This window comes from Telmatherina bonti, assembly GCF_933228915.1.
Source record: "Telmatherina bonti genome assembly, chromosome: 17".
In the NCBI taxonomy this organism is placed as follows: Eukaryota; Metazoa; Chordata; class Actinopteri; order Atheriniformes; family Telmatherinidae; genus Telmatherina; species Telmatherina bonti.
The window spans coordinates 36,984,549-37,009,623 of NC_136615.1; the positions used below are offsets into that span (position 1 = coordinate 36,984,549).

Here is a 25,075-nt window from a genome sequence, read left to right on the forward strand (position 1 = left end):
TTGTGTTGTTTAATTCTTACTGCTGGGGAGTTGTATAAGGTCAGAATGGGGTTTTGGGTGGGCGGCAGCAGGTGGGAAGCTGCAGAAAAGTGTGTAGGACTACAATTCTTCCTCCTGGTCCCAACCCTGAGTTGTCAATTTAGCTGACTAATAAAAGAGTCCATATTGCTAGATAAGAGAGCGGCTCCATCCAACGTGGGATGGATGCCATCTCTCCTAATAAGACCAGGCTTTCCCCAAAAAGCGCTCCAATTATCTATAAAACCCACGTTGTTATCGGGACACCACCTAGACAACCAGCGGTTGAAGGATGACATGCGGCTAAACATGTCATCGCTGATTAAATTTGGCAAGGGACCAGAGAAAACTACGGAGTCCGACATGCTCTTGGCAAAGTTACACACCGAAGCAACATTAATTTTAGTGACCTCCGATTGGCGTAACCGGGTGTCGTTACCGCCGACGTGAATTACAATCTTACGGTATTTACGTTTAGCCTTAGCCAGCAGTTTCAAATACGATTCGACGTTGCCCGCTCTGGCCCCAGGAATGCATTTGACTATGGTCCCCGGTGTCTCTAGAGCCACGTTTCTGACTATGGAACTACCTATAATCAGGGTTTCTGCCTCAGCGGGTGTGTCGCCGAGCGGGGAAAATCTGTTAGAAACGTGAACAGGTCGGTGGTGGCCAGTGGGTTTTGGTTTGGGGCTACGCTTCCGCCTGACCGTCGTCCAGCTCGCCTCGGCTCCCGGCTGCACGGGAACTGCTGAGGGACGGCTCGGGATGGCTGCCCGGGCTGGTAGCTCCGCACTGGCTAATGGGGGCTTGCTGACTAACTGCTTCCCTGAGTGCGGAGCTGGGCTTCTAACTCACAGAGCCTCGCCTCCAAGGCTGCCAAGCTGCTACACTTAATACACCTACCGTTATCACTAAAGGAGGCGGAGGAGTAGCTAAACATCAGACACACCGAGCAAGAAAAGGCAGGGGACCGGGGTGTGGGAAGAGAGCTAGCAGCCATGCTAAAACCGAGTGCTTGGGCTGTTTAAGTCAAGTAAACAGAAAGCCAAAGATCCCAAAAATAAATGCAATATATAGAACAGTGGTTTGGGAAGATATTGTGCGCTAAAGTGAGTGGTTGGTTAACAATAGATAGAAGTTAGAAAGAAATTAAAGGAGGCAACGGCTCTTAGCAATCCGCAGTGATACACGCTAGGCAAACAGGATATGACATAATACGTTACCACAACGTCAGCCGTCAACTGAGCCTCAGCATGTCCAAATCTCCACAGAGTGGAGACTTCAAAAACCACTCATTAAAAGCCAATTTAAATAGGGACCCTCCCAACCGCCTTCCCTTTAGAAGGCTAATCCAGCCTCTATCCTGAATCCTACCTGGTCAGTAGACCCGGACAGTGTTAAGTAGACCAGGACAGTGGTCAGTAGACCAGGACAGTGTTAAGTAGACCAGGACAGTGGTCAGTAGACCAGGACAGTGTTAAGTAGACCAGGACAGTGGTCAGTAGACCAGGACAGTGTTAAGTAGACCAGGACAGTGGTCAGTAGACCAGGACAGTGTTAAGTAGACCAGGACAGTGGTCAGTAGACCAGGACAGTGTTAAGTAGACCAGGACAGTGGTCAGTAGACCAGGACAGTGGTCAGTAGACCAGGACAGAGGTAAGTAGACCAGGACAGTGGTCAGTAGACCAGGACAGAGGTAAGTAGACCAGGACAGTGGTCAGTAGACCAGGACAGTGGTCAGTAGACCAGGACAGTGTTAAGTAGACCAGGACAGTGGTCAGTAGACCAGGACAGAGGTAAGTAGACCAGGACAGTGGTCAGTAGACCAGGACAGAGGTAAGTAGACCAGGACAGTGGTCAGTAGACCAGGACAGAGGTAAGTAGACCAGGACAGTGGTCAGTAGACCAGGACAGAGGTAAGTAGACCAGGACAGAGGTAAGTAGACCAGGACAGTGGTCAGTAGACCAGGACAGAGGTAAGTAGACCAGGACAGTGGTCAATAGACCAGGACAGTGTTAAGTAGACCAGGACAGTGGTCAGTAGACCAGGACAGAGGTAAGTAGACTAGGACAGTGGTCAGTAGACCAGGACAGAGGTAAGTAGACCAGGACAGTGGTCAGTAGACCAGGACAGAGGTCAGTAGACCAGGACAGTGGTCAGTAGACCAGGACAGAGGTAAGTAGACCAGGACAGAGGTCAGTAGACCAGGACAAAGGTAAGTAGACCAGGACAGTGGTCAGTAGACCAGGACAAAGGTAAGTAGACCAGGACAGTGGTCAGTAGACCAGGACAGTGTTAAGTAGACCAGGACAGAGGTAAGTAGACCAGGACAGTGGTCAGTAGACCAGGACAGTGGTCAGTAGACCAGGACAGAGGTAAGTAGACTGGGACAGTGGTCAGTAGACCAGGACAGAGTTATGTAGACCAGGACAGAGTTAAGTAGACCAGGACAGTGGTCAGTAGACCAGGACAGTGGTCAGTAGACCAGGAAAGAGTTAAGTAGACCAGGACAGTGGTCAGTAGACCAGGAAAGAGTTAAGTAGACCAGGACAGTGGTCAGTAGACCAGGACAGAGTTAAGTAGACCAGGACAGTGGTCAGTAGACCAGGACAGTGGTCAGTAGACCAGGATAGAGGTAAGTAGACTAGGACAGTGGTCAGTAGACCAGGACAGTGGTCAGTAGACCAGGACAGGGGTAAGTAGACCAGGACAGGGGTAAGTAGACCTGGAAAGAGGTAAGTACATCAGAACAGTTGTTCGTAGACCAGGGCTGAAGTAAGTAAACCAGGACAGAGATAAGATCACAAGGACAAAGGTCGGTAGACCAGGACAGAGTTAAGTAGACCAGGACAAAAGTCAGTAGACCAGGACAGAGTTAAGTAGACCAGGACAGGGGTCAGTAGACCAGGAAAAAGGTAAATAGACTGGAAAGAGGTAAGTACATCAGAACCGTCCAGGTGACGGTAGGACGCAGTCTCACAGCGACCCGTCCAGGTGTCGGTAGGACGCAGTCTCACAGCGACCCGTCCAGGTGACGGTAGCACGTGGTCTCACCGCGACCCGTCCAGGTGACGGTAGCACGTGGTCTCACCGCGACCCGTCCAGGTGACGGTAGGACGTGGTCTCACAGCGACCCGTCCAGGTGACGGTAGGACGTGGTCTCACCGCGACCCGTCCAGGTGACGGTAGCACGTGGTCTCACCGCGACCCGTCCAGGTGACGGTAGGACGTGGTCTCACCGCGACCCGTCCAGGTGACGGTAGCACGTGGTCTCACCGCGACCCGTCCAGGTGACGGTAGGACGTGGTCTCACAGCGACCCGTCCAGGTGACGGTAGCACGTGGTCTCACCGCGACCCGTCCAGGTGACGGTAGGACGTGGTCTCACCGCGACCCGTCCAGGTGACGGTAGGACGCGGTCTCACAGCGACCCGTCCAGGTGACGGTAGGACGCGGTCTCACAGCGACCCGTCCAGGTGACGGTAGGACGTGGTCTCACCGCGACCCGTCCAGGTGACGGTAGGACGCAGTCTCACAGCGACCCGTCCAGGTGTCGGTAGGACGCAGTCTCACAGCGACCCGTCCAGGTGACGGTAGCACGTGGTCTCACCGCGACCCGTCCAGGTGACGGTAGGACGTGGTCTCACCGCGACCCGTCCAGGTGACGGTAGGACGTGGTCTCACCGCGACCCGTCCAGGTGACGGTAGGACGTGGTCTCACAGCGACCCGTCCAGGTGACGGTAGGACGTGGTCTCACCGCGACCCGTCCAGGTGACGGTAGGACGTGGTCTCACCGCGACCCGTCCAGGTGACGGTAGGACGTGGTCTCACAGCGACCCGTCCAGGTGACGGTAGGACGTGGTCTCACCGCGACCCGTCCAGGTGACGGTAGGACGTGGTCTCACCGCGACCCGTCCAGGTGACGGTAGGACGCGGTCTCACAGCGACCCGTCCAGGTGACGGTAGGACGCGGTCTCACAGCGACCCGTCCAGGTGACGGTAGGACGCGGTCTCACAGCGACCCGTCCAGGTGACGGTAGGACGTGGTCTCACAGCTACCCGTCCAGGTGACGGTAGGACGTGGTCTCACCGCGACCCGTCCAGGTGACGGTAGGACGTGGTCTCACCGCGACCCGTCCAGGTGACGGTAGGACGTGGTCTCACCGCGACCCGTCCAGGTGACGGTAGGATGTGGTCTCACAGCTACCCGTCCAGGTGTCGGTAGGATGTGGTCTCACAGCGACCCGTCCAGGTGATGGTAGGATGTGGTCTCAGCAGGATGAACTGCAGGAACACTTTGTGTAAATCGATACTTAAACACAAATGAAAGTGAAAATGTGTGAACGTTCTGATGTGACAGCTGAGGGTAACACGCCATCCTGCGGTTGTGTAAATGTTGCAAGTGTCGTGTAGGTGTGTGCCTACCAGGCTCCCGTAGCAACAGCTGAGACATGGCCTGCGAGCTGCCGGCTGAGTTCTCTGCAACACACTGATAAAAGCCCTCATCTGACTTCACCAATCCCAGAATCTGCAGGTTACTGCCGTCCTGAGGGGAAACATTCCAACATGCAGACAGAAAGCGTTAACTGGGATGGAAATGTCAGGAACAGCATGAAACCAGTACAGAGCAACCAGCTGATGGTGGACATGTGTTGTGTATAATCATCAAGGTGAGATTCTTCCTTCATCACGTTTCATGCTCCATGTATGTCTTCATACGTGCTGCCGTGTTCTGCTGGAGCAGCAGGTCCTCCCACACGTCTTCCTAGTTTCAACAACTCACCACTATTTGAAAATAGTCACTGGGGATGACCTCCTCGCCGTTCTTCATCCAGCGGACGGTTGGCTGAGGGTTTCCCGTCACAGCACATTCCAGCTCAATGTCGGTGGACTCGTAGGCGTATGTGTTGGTCGGGTAGTTCAGGAACTGCGGCGCTGCTGCAGAGACACATGCAATCACAGGCCTCGCCGTTATTTACCTTCCCTCAGGACTGGGCTGCACATCAGTAGCTTTCCACAGCAGCATCAGTTCATTACAAACTAGTTCGCCCAATTCACACGCTGAGCCGTCGGCTTCTGACCAGCCAGGTAGACGTGTTGGAATGCAGCTCTACACAAGCGTCTGTTCATGCTCAGCTGCCTCGGCTCTGGTTCTAGCACTAATAAAACACTGAAAGGCTTTCAGTCTGTTAGTCCAAGCGGCTGATGGGAAAGCTTGGAAAGATTATCAGGTACACACCGAAAGCAGAACTTCAAAGAAGGTGCTCGTCACACAATGCTAAGTTTGCTCAGGTAAAACAGAACATGAAGGCAACACAAATGGTTTAATGTCATGAAATATCTTCTAAGCAATATTTCTTAATTCTGAAATCCACATGTGGCTGGCAGTTTGTGACAGTATGAGACAGGAGAGTACATTCCAGTCAGATAAAAGCTCCGTATCACAGTTTACGTGCAGCGCATCATGACTACATCAGTGAACATGTGTAACGTGTTCCGTAGCTCAGGAGAGGAAGGTGTTGGACACATCAAGAGCTTTTCTTTAAAGGTGAATTAATCCTTCTGAATTACAGTATTCTCCTCTGGGTTTACATGCAGCACAACCCTACAGGACATAAAGAAACTTCACTTCCTGCCCCTCATTTTTCAGAGTTAACATGGAGTCGCCACGATGTCGCACGATGTCGCACGATGTCGCACGATGTTGCACGATGTCGCACGATGTCGCACGATGTCACAAGATGTCGCACAATGTCACACGATGTCGCACGATGTCGCACGATGTCACAAGATGTCGCACAATGTCACACGATGTCGCACGATGTCGCACAATGTCACAAGATGTCGCACAATGTCACATGATGTCGCACGATGTCGCACAATGTCACAAGATGTCGCACAATGTCACATGATGTCGCACAATGTCGCACGATGTCACAAGATGTCGCACAATGTCACATGATGTCGCACGATGTCGCACGATGTCACATGATGTCGCACGATGTCGCACGATGTCACAAGATGTCGCACAATGTCACATGATGTCGCACGATGTCACAAGATGTCGCACAATGTCACATGAAGTCGCACGATGTCGCACGATGTCACAAGATGTCGCACAATGTCACATGATGTCGCACGATGTCACATGATGTCGCACGATGTCACAAGATGTCGCACAATGTCACATGAAGTCGCACGATGTCGCACGATGTCACAAGATGTCGCACAATGTCACATGATGTCGCACGATGTTGCACGATGTCACAAGATGTCGCACAATGTCACATGATGTCGCACGATGTCGCACGATGTCACAAGATGTCGCACAATGTCACATGATGTCGCACAATATCACACAATGTCGCACGATGTCGCACAATGTCACATGATGTCGCACGATGTCGCACGATGTCACATGATGTCGCACAATATCACAAGATGTCGCACGATGTCGCACAATGTCACAAGATGTCGCACAATGTCACATGATGTCGCACGATGTCGCACGATGTCACATGATGTCGCACAATATCACACGATGTCGCACGATGTCGCACAATGTCACATGATGTTGCACGATGTCACATGATGTCACACGATGTCGCACGGTGTCGCACGATGTCACATGATGTCACACAATATCACACGATGTCGCACGATGTCGCACAATGTCACATGATGTCGCACGATGTCACATGATGTCACACGATGTCGCACGATGTCACATGATGTCGCACAATATCACACGATGTCGCACGATGTCGCACAATGTCACATGATGTCTCACGATGTCGCACAATGTCACATGATGTCCCACGATGTAACACAACGTCGCAGAATGTAACACGATGTGGCGCAATGTTGCACAATGTAACACGATGTCGCATGATGTCGCACGATGTAAAACGATGTCGGGCAATGCCGTGCGATGTCGCACGATGTCACACGATGTCGCACGATGTCGCACGATGTTGCACGATGTTGCACGATGTTGCATGATGTCACACCGATGTTGCACGATGTCGCACAATGTCGCACGATGTCCCGCGATGTCGGGCGATGTCGCAAAATTTAACACGACGTCCCGCGACATCGCACGATGTAACAAGATGTCGCACAATGTAACAAGATGTCGCACGATGTCACACGATGTCGCACAATGTCACAACATGTCGCGCAATGTCGAACGATGTCACACAATGTGGAACAATGTCATACGATGTCGTACAATGTTGCACGATGTAACACGATGTCGCACGATGTTGCACAATGTCGCACGATGTCGTGCGATGTCACATGATGTCCCACGATGTAAGACAACGTTGCACGACATCCCGCGATGTTGCGCAATGTTGCACGATGTAACACAATGTAATACGACGTCACACGATGTCCCATGATGTCCAATGATGTTGCACGATGTCGCACGACGTCCCACGATACCACACAATGTGGCACGATGTCGCACGATGTCATACGATGCCAAATGATGTCAAACGATGTCGCACAATGTCATACGATGTCACACGATATCGCATGATGTCGCGCAATGTCGCGCAATGTCGCACGATGTCGCTCGATGTCGCTCGATGTCGCACAATGTCGCACAATGTAACACAATGTAATACGATGTAATACAACATCACACGATGTCGCACGATGTAACACGATGTCGCACGATGTCGGACGATGTCGCACAATGTCACACGATATCACACAATGTGGCACGATGTCGCACAATGTCGCACGATGTCGCTCGATGTCGCTCGATGTCGCACGATGTCACACAATGTAACAAAATGTAACAATGTCGCACGATGTCAAACGATGTCAAACGATGTCGACAATGTCATACGATGTCACACGATATCGCATGATGTCGCACAGTGTCGCACGATGTCGCACGATGTCACACAATGTAACACGATGTCGCACGATGTCGCACGATGTCACACGATGTCACACAATGTCGCACGATGTCGCACGATGTCGCACGATGTCACACAATGTAACACAATGTAACACGATGTCGCACGATGTCGCACGATGTCACACGATGTCACACGATATCACACGATGTCACACGATGTCGCACTATGTCACCAGCCCAACACAGACCAGACATGTTTCAGGGCCAGAGCAGCAACAGAAGCCAGGAAAGACGGAAAAAATCAGCTGAAAACTGAAGTGAGGGAGGGCACACAGGGAGACAAAACAGACGTGGAACACTTTAACGTGGGAAGATAAATACATCCAGGTGGAATCAATAAAGCGAACGGAAGAGAAGATAAGTATGACAGAAGAAAAGGAGTCGGATACATGCAGACAGTAAGAGGATGCTAGCCTCCCATCCATACGCCGTTATGTGAAGGCGCAACTTTATCGCTGCATTAATACTCTAATTGAGAGATAACAATTTACTTTTAAGCACAAGAGTCTGTACATGGCGATGCCGACAACACAGCTTCCAGGAATTAGTCAGGTGCCACAGACACAGAAAAGCAATCTGCAAGCATTCCTGTCCCTTGTTAGCCGCAGCGTTAGCACAGCTGATCAACTGTTCCCATCAGCTGTGTGGTTTAAACTGGCTCAGATATATATTGAGTTTATGTCGAGTTTATTTTGGTTTTACTTATTGAATCTTAAACAAGGCTAGCAGTTGATCATTTAACAATGTAGCTATGTTAACTAGCATGGTCGCTGTCATGTGTGACGGGTTTCTGGCAGTTTCTGTCGCACAGACGCATTGCATGCCGCTTCGCTGCCATGTTGATCCTGGGAATTACTGCTTACAGTAAAGATGCTTGATATTAGTCTCTATAAATAACTTGTTAGTCATAATGTAGCCAATGATGGATCCTTTAGCCCGATTTCAGGCATAAGCTGAAAGCATCTGAATGATCCTGGATCCTTTTCAGTGTTAGAGCAATTATTAAAATTCATGTTCATGGTTTTGATTGTGCATTTCTTAAAAACATTTAATAAGTTGTTAGTTGTCGGAGTATGATCTTTCAAAATTCTGTACAATCAACTTCCTGTACGACGTAGTGCAAATATCTGTAAGGACAAAATGAATCTCCTGACTAACACAGTCACAGTAGTCTGTCAGTAGTCTGTCAGTAGTCTGACAGCAGTCTGCCAGCAGTCTGTCAGTAGTCTGTCAGTAGTCTTTAAACAGTTTGTCAGCAGTCTGTCAGTAGTCTTTAAACAGTCTGTCAGCAGTCTGTCAGTAGTCTTTAAACAGTCTGTCAGCAGTCTGTCAGTAGTCTGTCAACAGTCTGTCAACAGTCTGTCAGTAGTCTGTCAACAGTCTGTCAGTAGTCTGTCAACAGTCTGTCAACAGTCTGTCAGTAGTCTGTCAGTAGTCTGTCAACAGTCTGTCAACAGTCTGTCAGTAGTCTGTCAACAGTCTGTCAGTAGTCTGTCAACAGTCTGTCAACAGTCTGTCAGTAGTCTGTCAGTAGTCTTTAAACAGTCTGTCAGCAGTCTGTCAGTAGTCTTTAAACAGTCTGTCAGTAGTCTGTCAGTAGTCTGTCAGTAGTCTTTAAACAGTCTGTCAGTAGTCTGTCAGTAGTCTGTCAACAGTCTGTCAGTAGTCTGTCAGCAGTCTGTCAGTAGTCTGTCAGCAGTCTGTCAGTAGTCTGTCAGTAGTCTGTCAGTAGTCTTTAAATAGTCTGTCAGTAGTCTGTCAACAGTCTGTCAGTAGTCTTTAAACAGTCTGTCAGTAGTCTGTTAGTAGTCTTTAAACAGTCTGTCAGTAGTCTGTCAGTAGTATTTAAACAGTCTGTCAGTAGTCTGTTAGTAGTCTTTAAACAGTCTGTCAACAGTCTGTCAGTAGTCTTTAAACAGTCTGTCAGTAGTCTGTCAACAGTCTGTCAGTAGTCTTTAAACAGTCTGTCAGTAGTCTGTTAGTAGTCTTTAAACAGTCTGTCAACAGTCTGTCAGTAGTCTTTAAACAGTCTGTCAGTAGTCTGTCAGTAGTCTGTCAGTAGTCTTTAAACAGTCTGTCAGCAGTCTGTCAGTAGTCTTTAAACAGTCTGTCAGTAGTCTGTCAGTAGTCTTTAAACAGTCTGTCAGTAGTCTGTCAGTAGTCTGTCAACAGTCTGTCAGTAGTGTGTCAGCAGTCTGTCAGCAGTCTGTCAGTAGTCTGTCAGCAGTCTGTCAGTAGTCTTTAAATAGTCTGTCAGTAGTCTGTCAGTAGTATGTCAGTAGTCTGTCAGCAGTCTGTCAGTAGTCTGTCAACAGTCTGTCAGTAGTCTGTCGACAGTCTGTCAGCAGTCTGTCAGTAGTCTGTCAGTAGTCTTTAAACAGTCTGTCAGCAGTCTGTCAGTAGTCTGTCAACAGTCTGTCAACAGTCTGTCAGTAGTCTGTCAACAGTCTGTCAGTAGTCTGTCAGTAGTCTGTCAACAGTCTGTCAGCAGTCTGTCAGTAGTCTGTCAGTAGTCTTTAAACAGTCTGTCAGCAGTCTGTCAGTAGTCTGTCAACAGTCTGTCAACAGTCTGTCAGTAGTCTGTCAACAGTCTGTCAGTAGTCTGTCAACAGTCTGTCAACAGTCTGTCAGTAGTCTGTCAGTAGTCTGTCAACAGTCTGTCAACAGTCTGTCAGTAGTCTGTCAACAGTCTGTCAGTAGTCTGTCAACAGTCTGTCAACAGTCTGTCAGTAGTCTGTCAGTAGTCTTTAAACAGTCTGTCAGCAGTCTGTCAGTAGTCTTTAAACAGTCTGTCAGTAGTCTGTCAGTAGTCTGTCAGTAGTCTTTAAACAGTCTGTCAGTAGTCTGTCAGTAGTCTGTCAACAGTCTGTCAGTAGTCTGTCAGCAGTCTGTCAGCAGTCTGTCAGTAGTCTGTCAGCAGTCTGTCAGTAGTCTGTCAGTAGTCTGTCAGTAGTCTTTAAATAGTCTGTCAGTAGTCTGTCAACAGTCTGTCAGTAGTCTTTAAACAGTCTGTCAGTAGTCTGTTAGTAGTCTTTAAACAGTCTGTCAGTAGTCTGTCAGTAGTCTTTAAACAGTCTGTCAACAGTCTGTCAGTAGTCTTTAAACAGTCTGTCAGTAGTCTGTCAGTAGTCTGTCAGTAGTCTTTAAACAGTCTGTCAGTAGTCTGTCAGTAGTCTTTAAACAGTCTGTCAGTAGTCTGTCAGTAGTCTGTCAACAGTCTGTCAGTAGTCTGTCAGCAGTCTGTCAGCAGTCTGTAAGTAGTCTGTCAGCAGTCTGTCAGTAGTCTTTAAATAGTCTGTCAGTAGTCTGTCAGTAGTATGTCAGTAGTCTGTCAGCAGTCTGTCAGTAGTCTGTCAACAGTCTGTCAGTAGTCTGTCGACAGTCTGTCAGTAGTCTGTCAACAGTCTGTCAGCAGTCTGTCAGTAGTCTGTCAGTAGTCTTTAAACAATCTGTCAGCAGTCTGTCAGTGGTCTTTAAATAGTCTGTCAGTAGTCTGTCAACAGTCTGTCAGTAGTCTGTCAGTAGTCTGTCAGTAGTCTTTAAACAGTCTGTCAGCAGTCTGTCAACAGTCTGTCAGTAGTCTGTCAACAGTCTGTCAGCAGTCTGTCAGCAGTCTGTCAGTAGTCTGTCAGTAGTCTGTCAATAGTCTTTAAACAGTCTGTCAGCAGTCTGTCAACAGTCTGTCAGTAGTCTGTCAGTAGTCTTTAAACAGTCTGTCAGTAGTCTGTCAACAGTCTGTCAGTAGTCTGTCAGTAGTCTTTAAACAGTCTGTCAGTAGTCTGTCAACAGTCTGTCAGTAGTCTGTCAGTAGTCTGTCAACAGTCTGTCAACAGTCTGTCAGTAGTCTGTCAGTAGTCTTTAAACAGTCTGTCAGCAGTCTGTCAACAGTCTGTCAGTAGTCTGTCAGTAGTCTGTCAACAGTCTGTCAACAGTCTGTCAGTAGTCTGTCAGCAGTCTGTCAGTAGTCTGTCAGCAGTCTGTCAGTAGTCTGTCAGTAGTCTGTCAGTAGTCTTTAAACAGTCTGTCAGCAGTCTGTCAACAGTCTGTCAGTAGTCTGTCAGTAGTCTGTCAACAGTCTGTCAACAGTCTGTCAGTAGTCTGTCAGCAGTCTGTCAGTAGTCTTTAAACAGTCTGTCAGCAGTCTGTCAGTAGTCTTTAAACAGTCTGTCAGCAGTCTGTCAGTAGTCTTTAAACAGTCTGTCAGCAGTCTGTCAGTAGTCTGTCAACAGTCTGTCAGTAGTCTGTCAGTAGTCTGTCAACAGTCTGTCAACAGTCTGTCAGTAGTCTGTCAGTAGTCTTTAAACAGTCTGTCAGCAGTCTGTCAACAGTCTGTCAGTAGTCTGTCAGCAGTCTGTCAGTAGTCTTTAAATAGTCTGTCAGTAGTCTGTCAACAGTCTGTCAGTAGTCTGTCAACAGTCTGTCAGTAGTATGTCAGTAGTCTGTCAGCAGTCTGTCAGCAGTCTGTCAGTAGTCTGTCGTAGTCTGTCAATAGTCTTTAAACAGTCTGTCAGCAGTCTGTCAACAGTCTGTCAGTAGTCTGTCAGTAGTCTGTCAACAGTCTGTCAGTAGTCTGTCAGTAGTCTGTCAACAGTCTGACAGCAGTCTGACAGTAGTCTGTCAGTAGTCTGTCAATGGTCTGTCAGTAGTCTGTCAACAGTCTGTCAGTAGTCTGTCAGCAGTCATTCAGTAGTCTGTCAACAGTCTGTCAGTAGTCTGTCAGTATTCTTTAAACAGTCTGTCAGTAGTCTGTCAGTAGTCTCTCAGTAGTCTGTCAGTAGTATTTAAACAGTCTGTCAGTAGTCTGTCAACAGTCTGTCAGCAGTCTGTCAGTAGTCTGTCAGTAGTCTGTCAGTAGTCTTTAAACAGTCTGTCAACAGTCTGTCAGTAGTCTTTAAACAGTCTGTCAGTAGTCTGTCAGTAGTCTGTCAGTAGTCTTTAAACAGTCTGTCAGTAGTCTGTCAGTAGTCTGTCAACAGTCTGTCAGTAGTCTGTCAGCAGTCTGTCAGCAGTCTGTCAGTAGTCTGTCAGCAGTCTGTCAGTAGTCTGTCAGTAGTCTGTCAGTAGTCTTTAAATAGTCTGTCAGTAGTCTGTCAACAGTCTGTCAGTAGTCTTTAAACAGTCTGTCAGTAGTCTGTTAGTAGTCTTTAAACAGTCTGTCAGTAGTCTGTCAGTAGTCTTTAAAAAGTCTGTCAACAGTCTGTCAGTAGTCTTTAAACAGTCTGTCAGTAGTCTGTCAGTAGTCTGTCAGTAGTCTTTAAACAGTCTGTCAGCAGTCTGTCAGTAGTCTTTAAACCGTCTGTCAGTAGTCTGTCAGTAGTCTGTCAGTAGTCTTTAAACAGTCTGTCAGTAGTCTGTCAGTAGTCTGTCAACAGTCTGTCAGTAGTCTGTCAGCAGTCTGTCAGCAGTCTGTCAGTAGTCTGTCAGCAGTCTGTCAGTAGTCTTTAAATAGTCTGTCAGTAGTCTGTCAGTAGTATGTCAGTAGTCTGTCAGCAGTCTGTCAGTAGTCTGTCAACAGTCTGTCAGTAGTCTGTCGACAGTCTGTCAGTAGTCTGTCAACAGTCTGTCAGCAGTCTGTCAGTAGTCTGTCAGTAGTCTTTAAACAGTCTGTCAGCAGTCTGTCAGTGGTCTTTAAATAGTCTGTCAGTAGTCTGTCAACAGTCTGTCAGTAGTCTGTCAGTAGTCTGTCAGTAGTCTTTAAACAGTCTGTCAGCAGTCTGTCAACAGTCTGTCAGTAGTCTGTCAACAGTCTGTCAGCAGTCTGTCAGCAGTCTGTCAGTAGTCTGTCAGTAGTCTGTCAATAGTCTTTAAACAGTCTGTCAGCAGTCTGTCAACAGTCTGTCAGTAGTCTGTCAGTAGTCTTTAAACAGTCTGTCAGTAGTCTGTCAACAGTCTGTCAGTAGTCTGTCAGTAGTCTTTAAACAGTCTGTCAGTAGTCTGTCAACAGTCTGTCAGTAGTCTGTCAGTAGTCTGTCAACAGTCTGTCAACAGTCTGTCAGTAGTCTGTCAGTAGTCTTTAAACAGTCTGTCAGCAGTCTGTCAACAGTCTGTCAGTAGTCTGTCAGTAGTCTGTCAACAGTCTGTCAACAGTCTGTCAGTAGTCTGTCAGCAGTCTGTCAGTAGTCTGTCAGCAGTCTGTCAGTAGTCTGTCAGTAGTCTGTCAGTAGTCTTTAAACAGTCTGTCAGCAGTCTGTCAACAGTCTGTCAGTAGTCTGTCAGTAGTCTGTCAACAGTCTGTCAACAGTCTGTCAGTAGTCTGTCAGCAGTCTGTCAGTAGTCTTTAAACAGTCTGTCAGCAGTCTGTCAGTAGTCTTTAAACAGTCTGTCAGCAGTCTGTCAGTAGTCTTTAAACAGTCTGTCAGCAGTCTGTCAGTAGTCTGTCAACAGTCTGTCAGTAGTCTGTCAGTAGTCTGTCAACAGTCTGTCAACAGTCTGTCAGTAGTCTGTCAGTAGTCTTTAAACAGTCTGTCAGCAGTCTGTCAACAGTCTGTCAGTAGTCTGTCAGCAGTCTGTCAGTAGTCTTTAAATAGTCTGTCAGTAGTCTGTCAACAGTCTGTCAGTAGTCTGTCAACAGTCTGTCAGTAGTCTGTCAACAGTCTGTCAGTAGTATGTCAGTAGTCTGTCAGCAGTCTGTCAGCAGTCTGTCAGTAGTCTGTCGTAGTCTGTCAATAGTCTTTAAACAGTCTGTCAGCAGTCTGTCAACAGTCTGTCAGTAGTCTGTCAGTAGTCTGTCAACAGTCTGTCAGTAGTCTGTCAGTAGTCTGTCAACAGTCTGACAGCAGTCTGACAGTAGTCTGTCAGTAGTCTGTCAATGGTCTGTCAGTAGTCTGTCAACAGTCTGTCAGTAGTCTGTCAGCAGTCATTCAGTAGTCTGTCAACAGTCTGTCAGTAGTCTGTCAGTATTCTTTAAACAGTCTGTCAGTAGTCTGTCAGTAGTCTCTCAGTAGTCTGTCAGTAGTATTTAAACAGTCTGTCAGTAGTCTGTCAACAGTCTGTCAGCAGTCTGTCAGTAGTCTGTCAGTAGTCTGTCAGTAGTCTTTAAACAGTCTGTCAACAGTCTGTCAGTAGTCTTTAAACAGTCTGTCAGTAGTCTGTCAGTAGTCTGTCAGTAGTCTTTAAACAGTCTGTCAGTAGTCTGTCAGTAGTCTGTCAACAGTCTGTCAGTAGTCTGTCAGCAGTCTGTCAGCAGTCTGTCAGTAGTCTGTCAGCAGTCTGTCAGTAGTCTGTCAGTAGTCTGTCAGTAGTCTTTAAATAGTCTGTCAGTAGTCTGTCAACAGTCTGTCAGTAGTCTTTAAACAGTCTGTCAGTAGTCTGTTAGTAGTCTTTAAACAGTCTGTCAGTAGTCTGTCAGTAGTCTTTAAAAAGTCTGTCAACAGTCTGTCAGTAGTCTTTAAACAGTCTGTCAGTAGTCTGTCAGTAGTCTGTCAGTAGTCTTTAAACAGTCTGTCAGCAGTCTGTCAGTAGTCTTTAAACCGTCTGTCAGTAGTCTGTCAGTAGTCTGTCAGTAGTCTTTAAACAGTCTGTCAGTAGTCTGTCAGTAGTCTGTCAACAGTCTGTCAGTAGTCTGTCAGCAGTCTGTCAGCAGTCTGTCAGTAGTCTGTCAGCAGTCTGTCAGTAGTCTTTAAATAGTCTGTCAGTAGTCTGTCAGTAGTATGTCAGTAGTCTGTCAGCAGTCTGTCAGTAGTCTGTCAACAGTCTGTCAGTAGTCTGTCGACAGTCTGTCAGTAGTCTGTCAACAGTCTGTCAGCAGTCTGTCAGTAGTCTGTCAGTAGTCTTTAAACAGTCTGTCAGCAGTCTGTCAGTGGTCTTTAAATAGTCTGTCAGTAGTCTGTCAACAGTCTGTCAGTAGTCTGTCAGTAGTCTGTCAGTAGTCTTTAAACAGTCTGTCAGCAGTCTGTCAACAGTCTGTCAGTAGTCTGTCAACAGTCTGTCAGCAGTCTGTCAGCAGTCTGTCAGTAGTCTGTCAGTAGTCTGTCAATAGTCTTTAAACAGTCTGTCAGCAGTCTGTCAACAGTCTGTCAGTAGTCTGTCAGTAGTCTTTAAACAGTCTGTCAGTAGTCTGTCAACAGTCTGTCAGTAGTCTGTCAGTAGTCTTTAAACAGTCTGTCAGTAGTCTGTCAACAGTCTGTCAGTAGTCTGTCAGTAGTCTGTCAACAGTCTGTCAGTAGTCTGTCAGTAGTCTTTAAACAGTCTGTCAGCAGTCTGTCAACAGTCTGTCAGTAGTCTGTCAGTAGTCTGTCAACAGTTTGTCAACAGTCTGTCAGTAGTCTGTCAGCAGTCTGTCAGTAGTCTGTCAGCAGTCTGTCAGTAGTCTGTCAGTAGTCTGTCAGTAGTCTTTAAACAGTCTGTCAGCAGTCTGTCAACAGTCTGTCAGTAGTCTGTCAGTAGTCTGTCAACAGTCTGTCAACAGTCTGTCAGTAGTCTGTCAGCAGTCTGTCAGTAGTCTTTAAACAGTCTGTCAGCAGTCTGTCAGTAGTCTTTAAACAGTCTGTCAGCAGTCTGTCAGTAGTCTTTAAACAGTCTGTCAGCAGTCTGTCAGTAGTCTGTCAACAGTCTGTCAGTAGTCTGTCAACAGTCTGTCAGTAGTCTGTCAGTAGTCTGTCAACAGTCTGTCAACAGTCTGTCAGTAGTCTGTCAGTAGTCTTTAAACAGTCTGTCAGCAGTCTGTCAACAGTCTGTCAGTAGTCTGTCAGCAGTCTGTCAGTAGTCTTTAAATAGTCTGTCAGTAGTCTGTCAACAGTCTGTCAGTAGTCTGTCAACAGTCTGTCAGTAGTCTGTCAACAGTCTGTCAGTAGTATGTCAGTAGTCTGTCAGCAGTCTGTCAGCAGTCTGTCAGTAGTCTGTCAGTAGTCTGTCAACAGTCTGTCAGTAGTATGTCAGTAGTCTGTCAGTAGTCTGTCAGTAGTCTGTCAACAGTCTGTCAGTAGTCTGTCAACAGTCTGTCAGTAGTCTGTGAGTAGTCTTTAAACAGTCTGTCAGCAGTCTGTCAGTAGTCTGTCAACAGTCTGTCAGTAGTCTGTCAGTAGTCTGTCAACAGTCTGTCAGTAGTCTGTCAACAGTCTGTCAGTAGTCTTTAAACAGTCTGTCAGTAGTCTGTCAATAGTCTTTAAGCAGTCTGTCAGCAGTCTGTCGTAGTCTGTCAATAGTCTTTAAACAGTCTGTCAGCAGTCTGTCAACAGTCTGTCAACAGTCTGTCAGTAGTCTGTCAGTAGTCTGTCAACAGTCTGTCAGTAGTCTGTCAGTAGTCTGTCAACAGTCTGACAGCAGTCTGACAGTAGTCTGTCAGTAGTCTGTCAATGGTCTGTCAGTAGTCTGTCAACAGTCTGTCAGTAGTCTGTCAGCAGTCTGTCAGTAGTCTGTCAACAGTCTGTCAGTAGTCTGTCAGTATTCTTTAAACAGTCTGTCAGTAGTCTGTCAGTAGTCTCTCAGTAGTCTGTCAGTAGTATTTAAACAGTCTGTCAGTAGTCTTTAAACAGTCTGTCAACAGTCTGTCAGTAGTCTGTCAGTAGTCTGTCAACAGTCTGTCAGCAGTCTGTCAGTAGTCTTTAAACAGTCTGTCAGTAGTCTGTCAGGAGTCTGTCAACAGTCTGTCAGTAGTCTTTAAACAGTCTGTCAGCAGTCTGTCAGTAGTCTGTCAACAGTCTGTCAGTAGACTGTCAACAGTCTGTCAATAGTCTGTCAGTAGTCTTTAAACAGTCTGTCAGTAGTCTGTCAACAGTCTGTCAGTAGTCTGTCAGTAGTCTGTCAGTAGTCTTTAAACAGTCTGTCAGCAGTCTGTCAGTAGTCTGTCAACAGTCTGTCAGTAGTCTTTAAACAGTCTGTCAGTAGTCTAAACAGTCTGTCAGTAGTCTGTCAGTAGTCTTTAAACAGTCTGTCAGTAGTCTGTCAGTAGTCTTTAAACAGTCTGTCAGTAGTCTGTCAGTAGTCTATCAATAGTCTTTAAACAGTCTGTCAGCAGTCTGTCAACAGTCTGTCAGTAGTTTGTCAACAGTCTGTCAGTAGTCTGTCAGTAGTCTGTCAACAGTCTGTCAACAGTCTGTCAGTAGTCTGTCAATAGTCTTTAAACAGTCTGTCAGCAGTCTGTCAGTAGTCTGTCAACAGTCTGTCAGTAGACTGTCAACAGTCTGTCAGTAGTCTGTCAGTAGTCTTTAAACAGTCTGTCAGTAGTCTGTCAGTAGTCTGTCAGCAGTCTGTCAGTAGTCTGTCAGTAGTCTTTAAACAGTCTGTCAGTAGTCTGTCAACAGTCTGTCAGTAGTCTGTCAGCAGTCTGTCAGTAGTCTGTCAGTAGTCTTTAAACAGTGTGTCAGCAGTCTGTCAACAGTCTTTAAATAGTCTGTCAGTAGTCTGTCAGTAGTCTGTCAGTAGTCTGTCAGCAGTCTGTCAGTAGTCTGTCAGTAGTCTTTAAACAGTCTGTCAACAGTCTGTCAGTAGTCTGTCAGTTGTCTGTCAACAGTCTGTCAACAGTCTGTCAGGAGTCTGTCAACAGTCTGTCAGTAGTCTTTAGTCTGTCAGCAGTCTGTCAGTAGTCTGTCAACAGTCTGTCAGTAGACTGTCAACAGTCTGTCAATAGTCTGTCAGTAGTCTTTAAACAGTCTGTCAGTAGTCTGTCAACAGTCTGTCAGTAGTCTGTCAGTAGTCTTTAAACAGTCTGTCAGCAGTCTGTCAGTAGTCTGTCAACCGTCTGTCAGTAGTCTTTAAACAGTCTGTCAGTAGTCTGTCAGTAGTCTTTAAACAGTCTGTCAGTAGTCTGTCAGTAGTCTTTAAACAGTCTGTCAGTAGTCTGTCAGTAGTCTGTCAATAGTCTTTAAACAGTCTGTCAGTAGTCTGTCAGTAGTCTGTCAGCAGTCTGTCAGTAGTCTGTCAGTAGTCTGTCAGTAGTCTGTCCGTAGTCTGTCAACAGTCTGTCAGTAGTCTGTCAGCAGTCTGTCAGTAGTCTGTCAGTAGTCTTTAAACAGTGTGTCAGCAGTCTGTCAACAGTCTTTAAATAGTCTGTCAGTAGTCTGTCAACAGTCTGTCAGTAGTCTGTCAGTAGTCTTTAAACAGTCTGTCAGCAGTCTGTCAGTAGTCTTTAAACAGTCTGTCAGTAGTCTGTCAGTAGTCTTTAAACAGTCTGTCAGTAGTCTGTCAACAGTCTGTCAGTAGTCTGTCAGTAGTCTGTCAGCAGTCTGTCAGTAGTCTGTCAGTAGTCTTTAAACAGTCTGTCAACAGTCTGTCAGTAGTCTGTCAGTAGTTTGTCAACAGTCTGTCAACAGTCTGTCAGGAGTCTGTCAACAGTCTGTCAGTAGTCTTTAGTCTGTCAGCAGTCTGTCAGTAGACTGTCAACAGTCTGTCAATAGTCTGTCAGTAGTCTTTAAACAGTCTGTCAGTAGTCTGTCAACAGTCTGTCAGTAGTCTGTCAGTAGTCTTTAAACAGTCTGTCAGCAGTCTGTCAGTAGTCTTTAAACAGTCTGTCAGTAGTCTTTAAACAGTCTGTCAGTAGTCTGTCAGTAGTCTTTAAACAGTCTGTCAGTAGTCTGTCAGTAGTCTTTAAACAGTCTGTCAGTAGTCTGTCAGTAGTCTGTCAATAGTCTTTAAACAGTCTGTCAGTAGTCTGTCAGTAGTCTGTCAGTAGTCTGTCAACAGTCTGTCAGCAGTCTGTCAGTAGTCTGTCAGTAGTCTTTAAACAGTCTGTCAGCAGTCTGTCAGTAGTCTGTCAACAGTCTGTCAACAGTCTGTCAGTAGTCTGTCAACAGTCTGTCAGTAGTCTGTCAACAGTCTGTCAACAGTCTGTCAGTAGTCTGTCAGTAGTCTGTCAACAGTCTGTCAACAGTCTGTCAGTAGTCTGTCAACAGTCTGTCAGTAGTCTGTCAACAGTCTGTCAACAGTCTGTCAGTAGTCTGTCAGTAGTCTTTAAACAGTCTGTCAGCAGTCTGTCAGTAGTCTTTAAACAGTCTGTCAGTAGTCTGTCAGTAGTCTGTCAGTAGTCTTTAAACAGTCTGTCAGTAGTCTGTCAGTAGTCTGTCAACAGTCTGTCAGTAGTCTGTCAGCAGTCTGTCAGCAGTCTGTCAGTAGTCTGTCAGCAGTCTGTCAGTAGTCTGTCAGTAGTCTGTCAGTAGTCTTTAAATAGTCTGTCAACAGTCTGTCAGTAGTCTGTCGACAGTCTGTCAGTAGTCTGTCAACAGTCTGTCAGCAGTCTGTCAGTAGTCTGTCAGTAGTCTTTAAACAATCTGTCAGCAGTCTGTCAGTGGTCTTTAAATAGTCTGTCAGTAGTCTGTCAACAGTCTGTCAGTAGTCTGTCAGTAGTCTGTCAGTAGTCTTTAAACAGTCTGTCAGCAGTCTGTCAACAGTCTGTCAGTAGTCTGTCAGTAGTCTTTAAACAGTCTGTCAGTAGTCTGTCAACAGTCTGTCAGTAGTCTGTCAGTAGTCTTTAAACAGTCTGTCAGTAGTCTGTCAACAGTCTGTCAGTAGTCTGTCAGTAGTCTGTCAACAGTCTGTCAACAGTCTGTCAGTAGTCTGTCAGTAGTCTTTAAACAGTCTGTCAACAGTCTGTCAACAGTCTGTCAGTAGTCTGTCAGCAGTCTGTCAGTAGTCTGTCAGCAGTCTGTCAGTAGTCTGTCAGTAGTCTGTCAGTAGTCTTTAAACAGTCTGTCAGCAGTCTGTCGACAGTCTGTCAGTAGTCTGTCAACAGTCTGTCAGCAGTCTGTCAGTAGTCTGTCAGTAGTCTTTAAACAATCTGTCAGCAGTCTGTCAGTGGTCTTTAAATAGTCTGTCAGTAGTCTGTCAACAGTCTGTCAGTAGTCTGTCAGTAGTCTGTCAGTAGTCTTTAAACAGTCTGTCAGCAGTCTGTCAACAGTCTGTCAGTAGTCTGTCAGTAGTCTTTAAACAGTCTGTCAGTAGTCTGTCAACAGTCTGTCAGTAGTCTGTCAGTAGTCTTTAAACAGTCTGTCAGTAGTCTGTCAACAGTCTGTCAGTAGTCTGTCAGTAGTCTGTCAACAGTCTGTCAACAGTCTGTCAGTAGTCTGTCAGTAGTCTTTAAACAGTCTGTCAACAGTCTGTCAACAGTCTGTCAGTAGTCTGTCAGCAGTCTGTCAGTAGTCTGTCAGCAGTCTGTCAGTAGTCTGTCAGTAGTCTGTCAGTAGTCTTTAAACAGTCTGTCAGCAGTCTGTCAACAGTCTGTCAGTAGTCTGTCAGTAGTCTGTCAACAGTCTGTCAACAGTCTGTCAGTAGTCTGTCAGCAGTCTGTCAGTAGTCTTTAAACAGTCTGTCAGCAGTCTGTCAGTAGTCTTTAAACAGTCTGTCAGCAGTCTGTCAGTAGTCTTTAAACAGTCTGTCAGCAGTCTGTCAGTAGTCTGTCAACAGTCTGTCAGTAGTCTGTCAACAGTCTGTCAGTAGTCTGTCAGTAGTCTGTCAACAGTCTGTCAACAGTCTGTCAGTAGTCTGTCAGTAGTCTTTAAACAGTCTGTCAGCAGTCTGTCAACAGTCTGTCAGTAGTCTGTCAGCAGTCTGTCAGTAGTCTTTAAATAGTCTGTCAGTAGTCTGTCAACAGTCTGTCAGTAGTCTGTCAACAGTCTGTCAGTAGTCTGTCAACAGTCTGTCAGTAGTATGTCAGTAGTCTGTCAGCAGTCTGTCAGCAGTCTGTCAGTAGTCTGTCGTAGTCTGTCAATAGTCTTTAAACAGTCTGTCAGCAGTCTGTCAACAGTCTGTCAGTAGTCTGTCAGTAGTCTGTCAACAGTCTGTCAGTAGTCTGTCAGTAGTCTGTCAACAGTCTGACAGCAGTCTGACAGTAGTCTGTCAGTAGTCTGTCAATGGTCTGTCAGTAGTCTGTCAACAGTCTGTCAGTAGTCTGTCAGCAGTCATTCAGTAGTCTGTCAACAGTCTGTCAGTAGTCTGTCAGTATTCTTTAAACAGTCTGTCAGTAGTCTGTCAGTAGTCTCTCAGTAGTCTGTCAGTAGTCTGTCAGTAGTCTGTCAACAGTCTGTCAGCAGTCTGTCAGTAGTCTGTCAGTAGTCTGTCAGTAGTCTTTAAACAGTCTGTCAACAGTCTGTCAGTAGTCTGTCAGTAGTCTGTCAGTAGTCTTTAAACAGTCTGTCAGTAGTCTGTCAGTAGTCTGTCAACAGTCTGTCAGTAGTCTGTCAGCAGTCTGTCAGCAGTCTGTCAGTAGTCTGTCAGCAGTCTGTCAGTAGTCTGTCAGTAGTCTGTCAGTAGTCTTTAAATAGTCTGTCAGTAGTCTGTCAACAGTCTGTCAGTAGTCTTTAAACAGTCTGTCAGTAGTCTGTTAGTAGTCTTTAAACAGTCTGTCAGTAGTCTGTCAGTAGTCTTTAAAAAGTCTGTCAACAGTCTGTCAGTAGTCTTTAAACAGTCTGTCAGTAGTCTGTCAGTAGTCTGTCAGTAGTCTTTAAACAGTCTGTCAGCAGTCTGTCAGTAGTCTTTAAACCGTCTGTCAGTAGTCTGTCAGTAGTCTTTAAACAGTCTGTCAGTAGTCTGTCAGTAGTCTGTCAACAGTCTGTCAGTAGTCTGTCAGCAGTCTGTCAGCAGTCTGTCAGTAGTCTGTCAGCAGTCTGTCAGTAGTCTTTAAATAGTCTGTCAGTAGTCTGTCAGTAGTATGTCAGTAGTCTGTCAGCAGTCTGTCAGTAGTCTGTCAACAGTCTGTCAGTAGTCTGTCGACAGTCTGTCAGTAGTCTGTCAACAGTCTGTCAGCAGTCTGTCAGTAGTCTGTCAGTAGTCTTTAAACAGTCTGTCAGCAGTCTGTCAGTGGTCTTTAAATAGTCTGTCAGTAGTCTGTCAACAGTCTGTCAGTAGTCTGTCAGTAGTCTGTCAGTAGTCTTTAAACAGTCTGTCAGCAGTCTGTCAACAGTCTGTCAGTAGTCTGTCAACAGTCTGTCAGCAGTCTGTCAGCAGTCTGTCAGTAGTCTGTCAGTAGTCTGTCAATAGTCTTTAAACAGTCTGTCAGCAGTCTGTCAACAGTCTGTCAGTAGTCTGTCAGTAGTCTTTAAACAGTCTGTCAGTAGTCTGTCAACAGTCTGTCAGTAGTCTGTCAGTAGTCTTTAAACAGTCTGTCAGTAGTCTGTCAACAGTCTGTCAGTAGTCTGTCAGTAGTCTGTCAACAGTCTGTCAGTAGTCTGTCAGTAGTCTTTAAACAGTCTGTCAGCAGTCTGTCAACAGTCTGTCAGTAGTCTGTCAGTAGTCTGTCAACAGTCTGTCAACAGTCTGTCAGTAGTCTGTCAGCAGTCTGTCAGTAGTCTGTTAGCAGTCTGTCAGTAGTCTGTCAGTAGTCTGTCAGTAGTCTTTAAACAGTCTGTCAGCAGTCTGTCAACAGTCTGTCAGTAGTCTGTCAGTAGTCTGTCAACAGTCTGTCAACAGTCTGTCAGTAGTCTGTCAGCAGTCTGTCAGTAGTCTTTAAACAGTCTGTCAGCAGTCTGTCAGTAGTCTTTAAACAGTCTGTCAGCAGTCTGTCAGTAGTCTGTCAACAGTCTGTCAGTAGTCTGTCAACAGTCTGTCAGTAGTCTGTCAGTAGTCTGTCAACAGTCTGTCAACAGTCTGTCAGTAGTCTGTCAGTAGTCTTTAAACAGTCTGTCAGCAGTCTGTCAACAGTCTGTCAGTAGTCTGTCAGCAGTCTGTCAGTAGTCTTTAAATAGTCTGTCAGTAGTCTGTCAACAGTCTGTCAGTAGTCTGTCAACAGTCTGTCAGTAGTCTGTCAACAGTCTGTCAGTAGTATGTCAGTAGTCTTTCAGCAGTCTGTCAGCAGTCTGTCAGTAGTCTGTCAGTAGTCTGTCAACAGTCTGTCAGTAGTATGTCAGTAGTCTGTCAGTAGTCTGTCAGTAGTCTGTCAACAGTCTGTCAGTAGTCTGTCAACAGTCTGTCAGTAGTCTGTGAGTAGTCTTTAAACAGTCTGTCAGCAGTCTGTCAGTAGTCTGTCAACAGTCTGTCAGTAGTCTGTCAGTAGTCTGTCAACAGTCTGTCAGTAGTCTGTCAACAGTCTGTCAGTAGTCTTTAAACAGTCTGTCAGTAGTCTGTCAATAGTCTTTAAGCAGTCTGTCAGCAGTCTGTCGTAGTCTGTCAATAGTCTTTAAACAGTCTGTCAGCAGTCTGTCAACAGTCTGTCAACAGTCTGTCAGTAGTCTGTCAGTAGTCTGTCAACAGTCTGTCAGTAGTCTGTCAGTAGTCTGTCAACAGTCTGACAGCAGTCTGACAGTAGTCTGTCAGTAGTCTGTCAATGGTCTGTCAGTAGTCTGTCAACAGTCTGTCAGTAGTCTGTCAGCAGTCTGTCAGTAGTCTGTCAACAGTCTGTCAGTAGTCTGTCAGTATTCTTTAAACAGTCTGTCAGTAGTCTGTCAGTAGTCTCTCAGTAGTCTGTCAGTAGTATTTAAACAGTCTGTCAGTAGTCTTTAAACAGTCTGTCAACAGTCTGTCAGTAGTCTGTCAGTAGTCTGTCAACAGTCTGTCAGCAGTCTGTCAGTAGTCTTTAAACAGTCTGTCAGTAGTCTGTCAGGAGTCTGTCAACAGTCTGTCAGTAGTCTTTAAACAGTCTGTCAGCAGTCTGTCAGTAGTCTGTCAACTGTCTGTCAGTAGACTGTCAACAGTCTGTCAATAGTCTGTCAGTAGTCTTTAAACAGTCTGTCAGTAGTCTGTCAACAGTCTGTCAGTAGTCTGTCAGTAGTCTGTCAGTAGTCTTTAAACAGTCTGTCAGCAGTCTGTCAGTAGTCTGTCAACAGTCTGTCAGTAGTCTTTAAACAGTCTGTCAGTAGTCTGTCAGTAGTCTTTAAACAGTCTGTCAGTAGTCTGTCAGTAGTCTTTAAACAGTCTGTCAGTAGTCTGTCAGTAGTCTATCAATAGTCTTTAAACAGTCTGTCAGCAGTCTGTCAACAGTCTGTCAGTAGTTTGTCAGTAGTCTGTCAACAGTCTGTCAACAGTCTGTCAGTAGTCTGTCAATAGTCTTTAAACAGTCTGTCAGCAGTCTGTCAGTAGTCTGTCAACAGTCTGTCAGTAGACTGTCAACAGTCTGTCAGTAGTCTGTCAGTAGTCTTTAAACAGTCTGTCAGTAGTCTGTCAGTAGTCTGTCAGCAGTCTGTCAGTAGTCTGTCAGTAGTCTGTCAGTAGTCTGTCCGTAGTCTGTCAACAGTCTGTCAGTAGTCTGTCAGCAGTCTGT

General features: G+C 46.3%; 1 protein-coding gene across 1 annotated transcript in view; it reads right to left on the bottom strand.

The window, feature by feature from the left end:
• The window catches only part of dcc (DCC netrin 1 receptor), a gene marked incomplete at both ends in the record, with an annotated part of 355,940 nt that overhangs the window by 202,653 nt on the left and 128,212 nt on the right, over nucleotides 1-25,075 (bottom strand). The window contains 2 exons of the mRNA XM_079256415.1: nucleotides 4,446-4,566; nucleotides 4,804-4,958. Of these exons, the coding sequence (XP_079112541.1) occupies nucleotides 4,446-4,566; nucleotides 4,804-4,958 (276 nt within the window). The remainder of the gene's footprint in view (nucleotides 1-4,445; nucleotides 4,567-4,803; nucleotides 4,959-25,075) is intronic.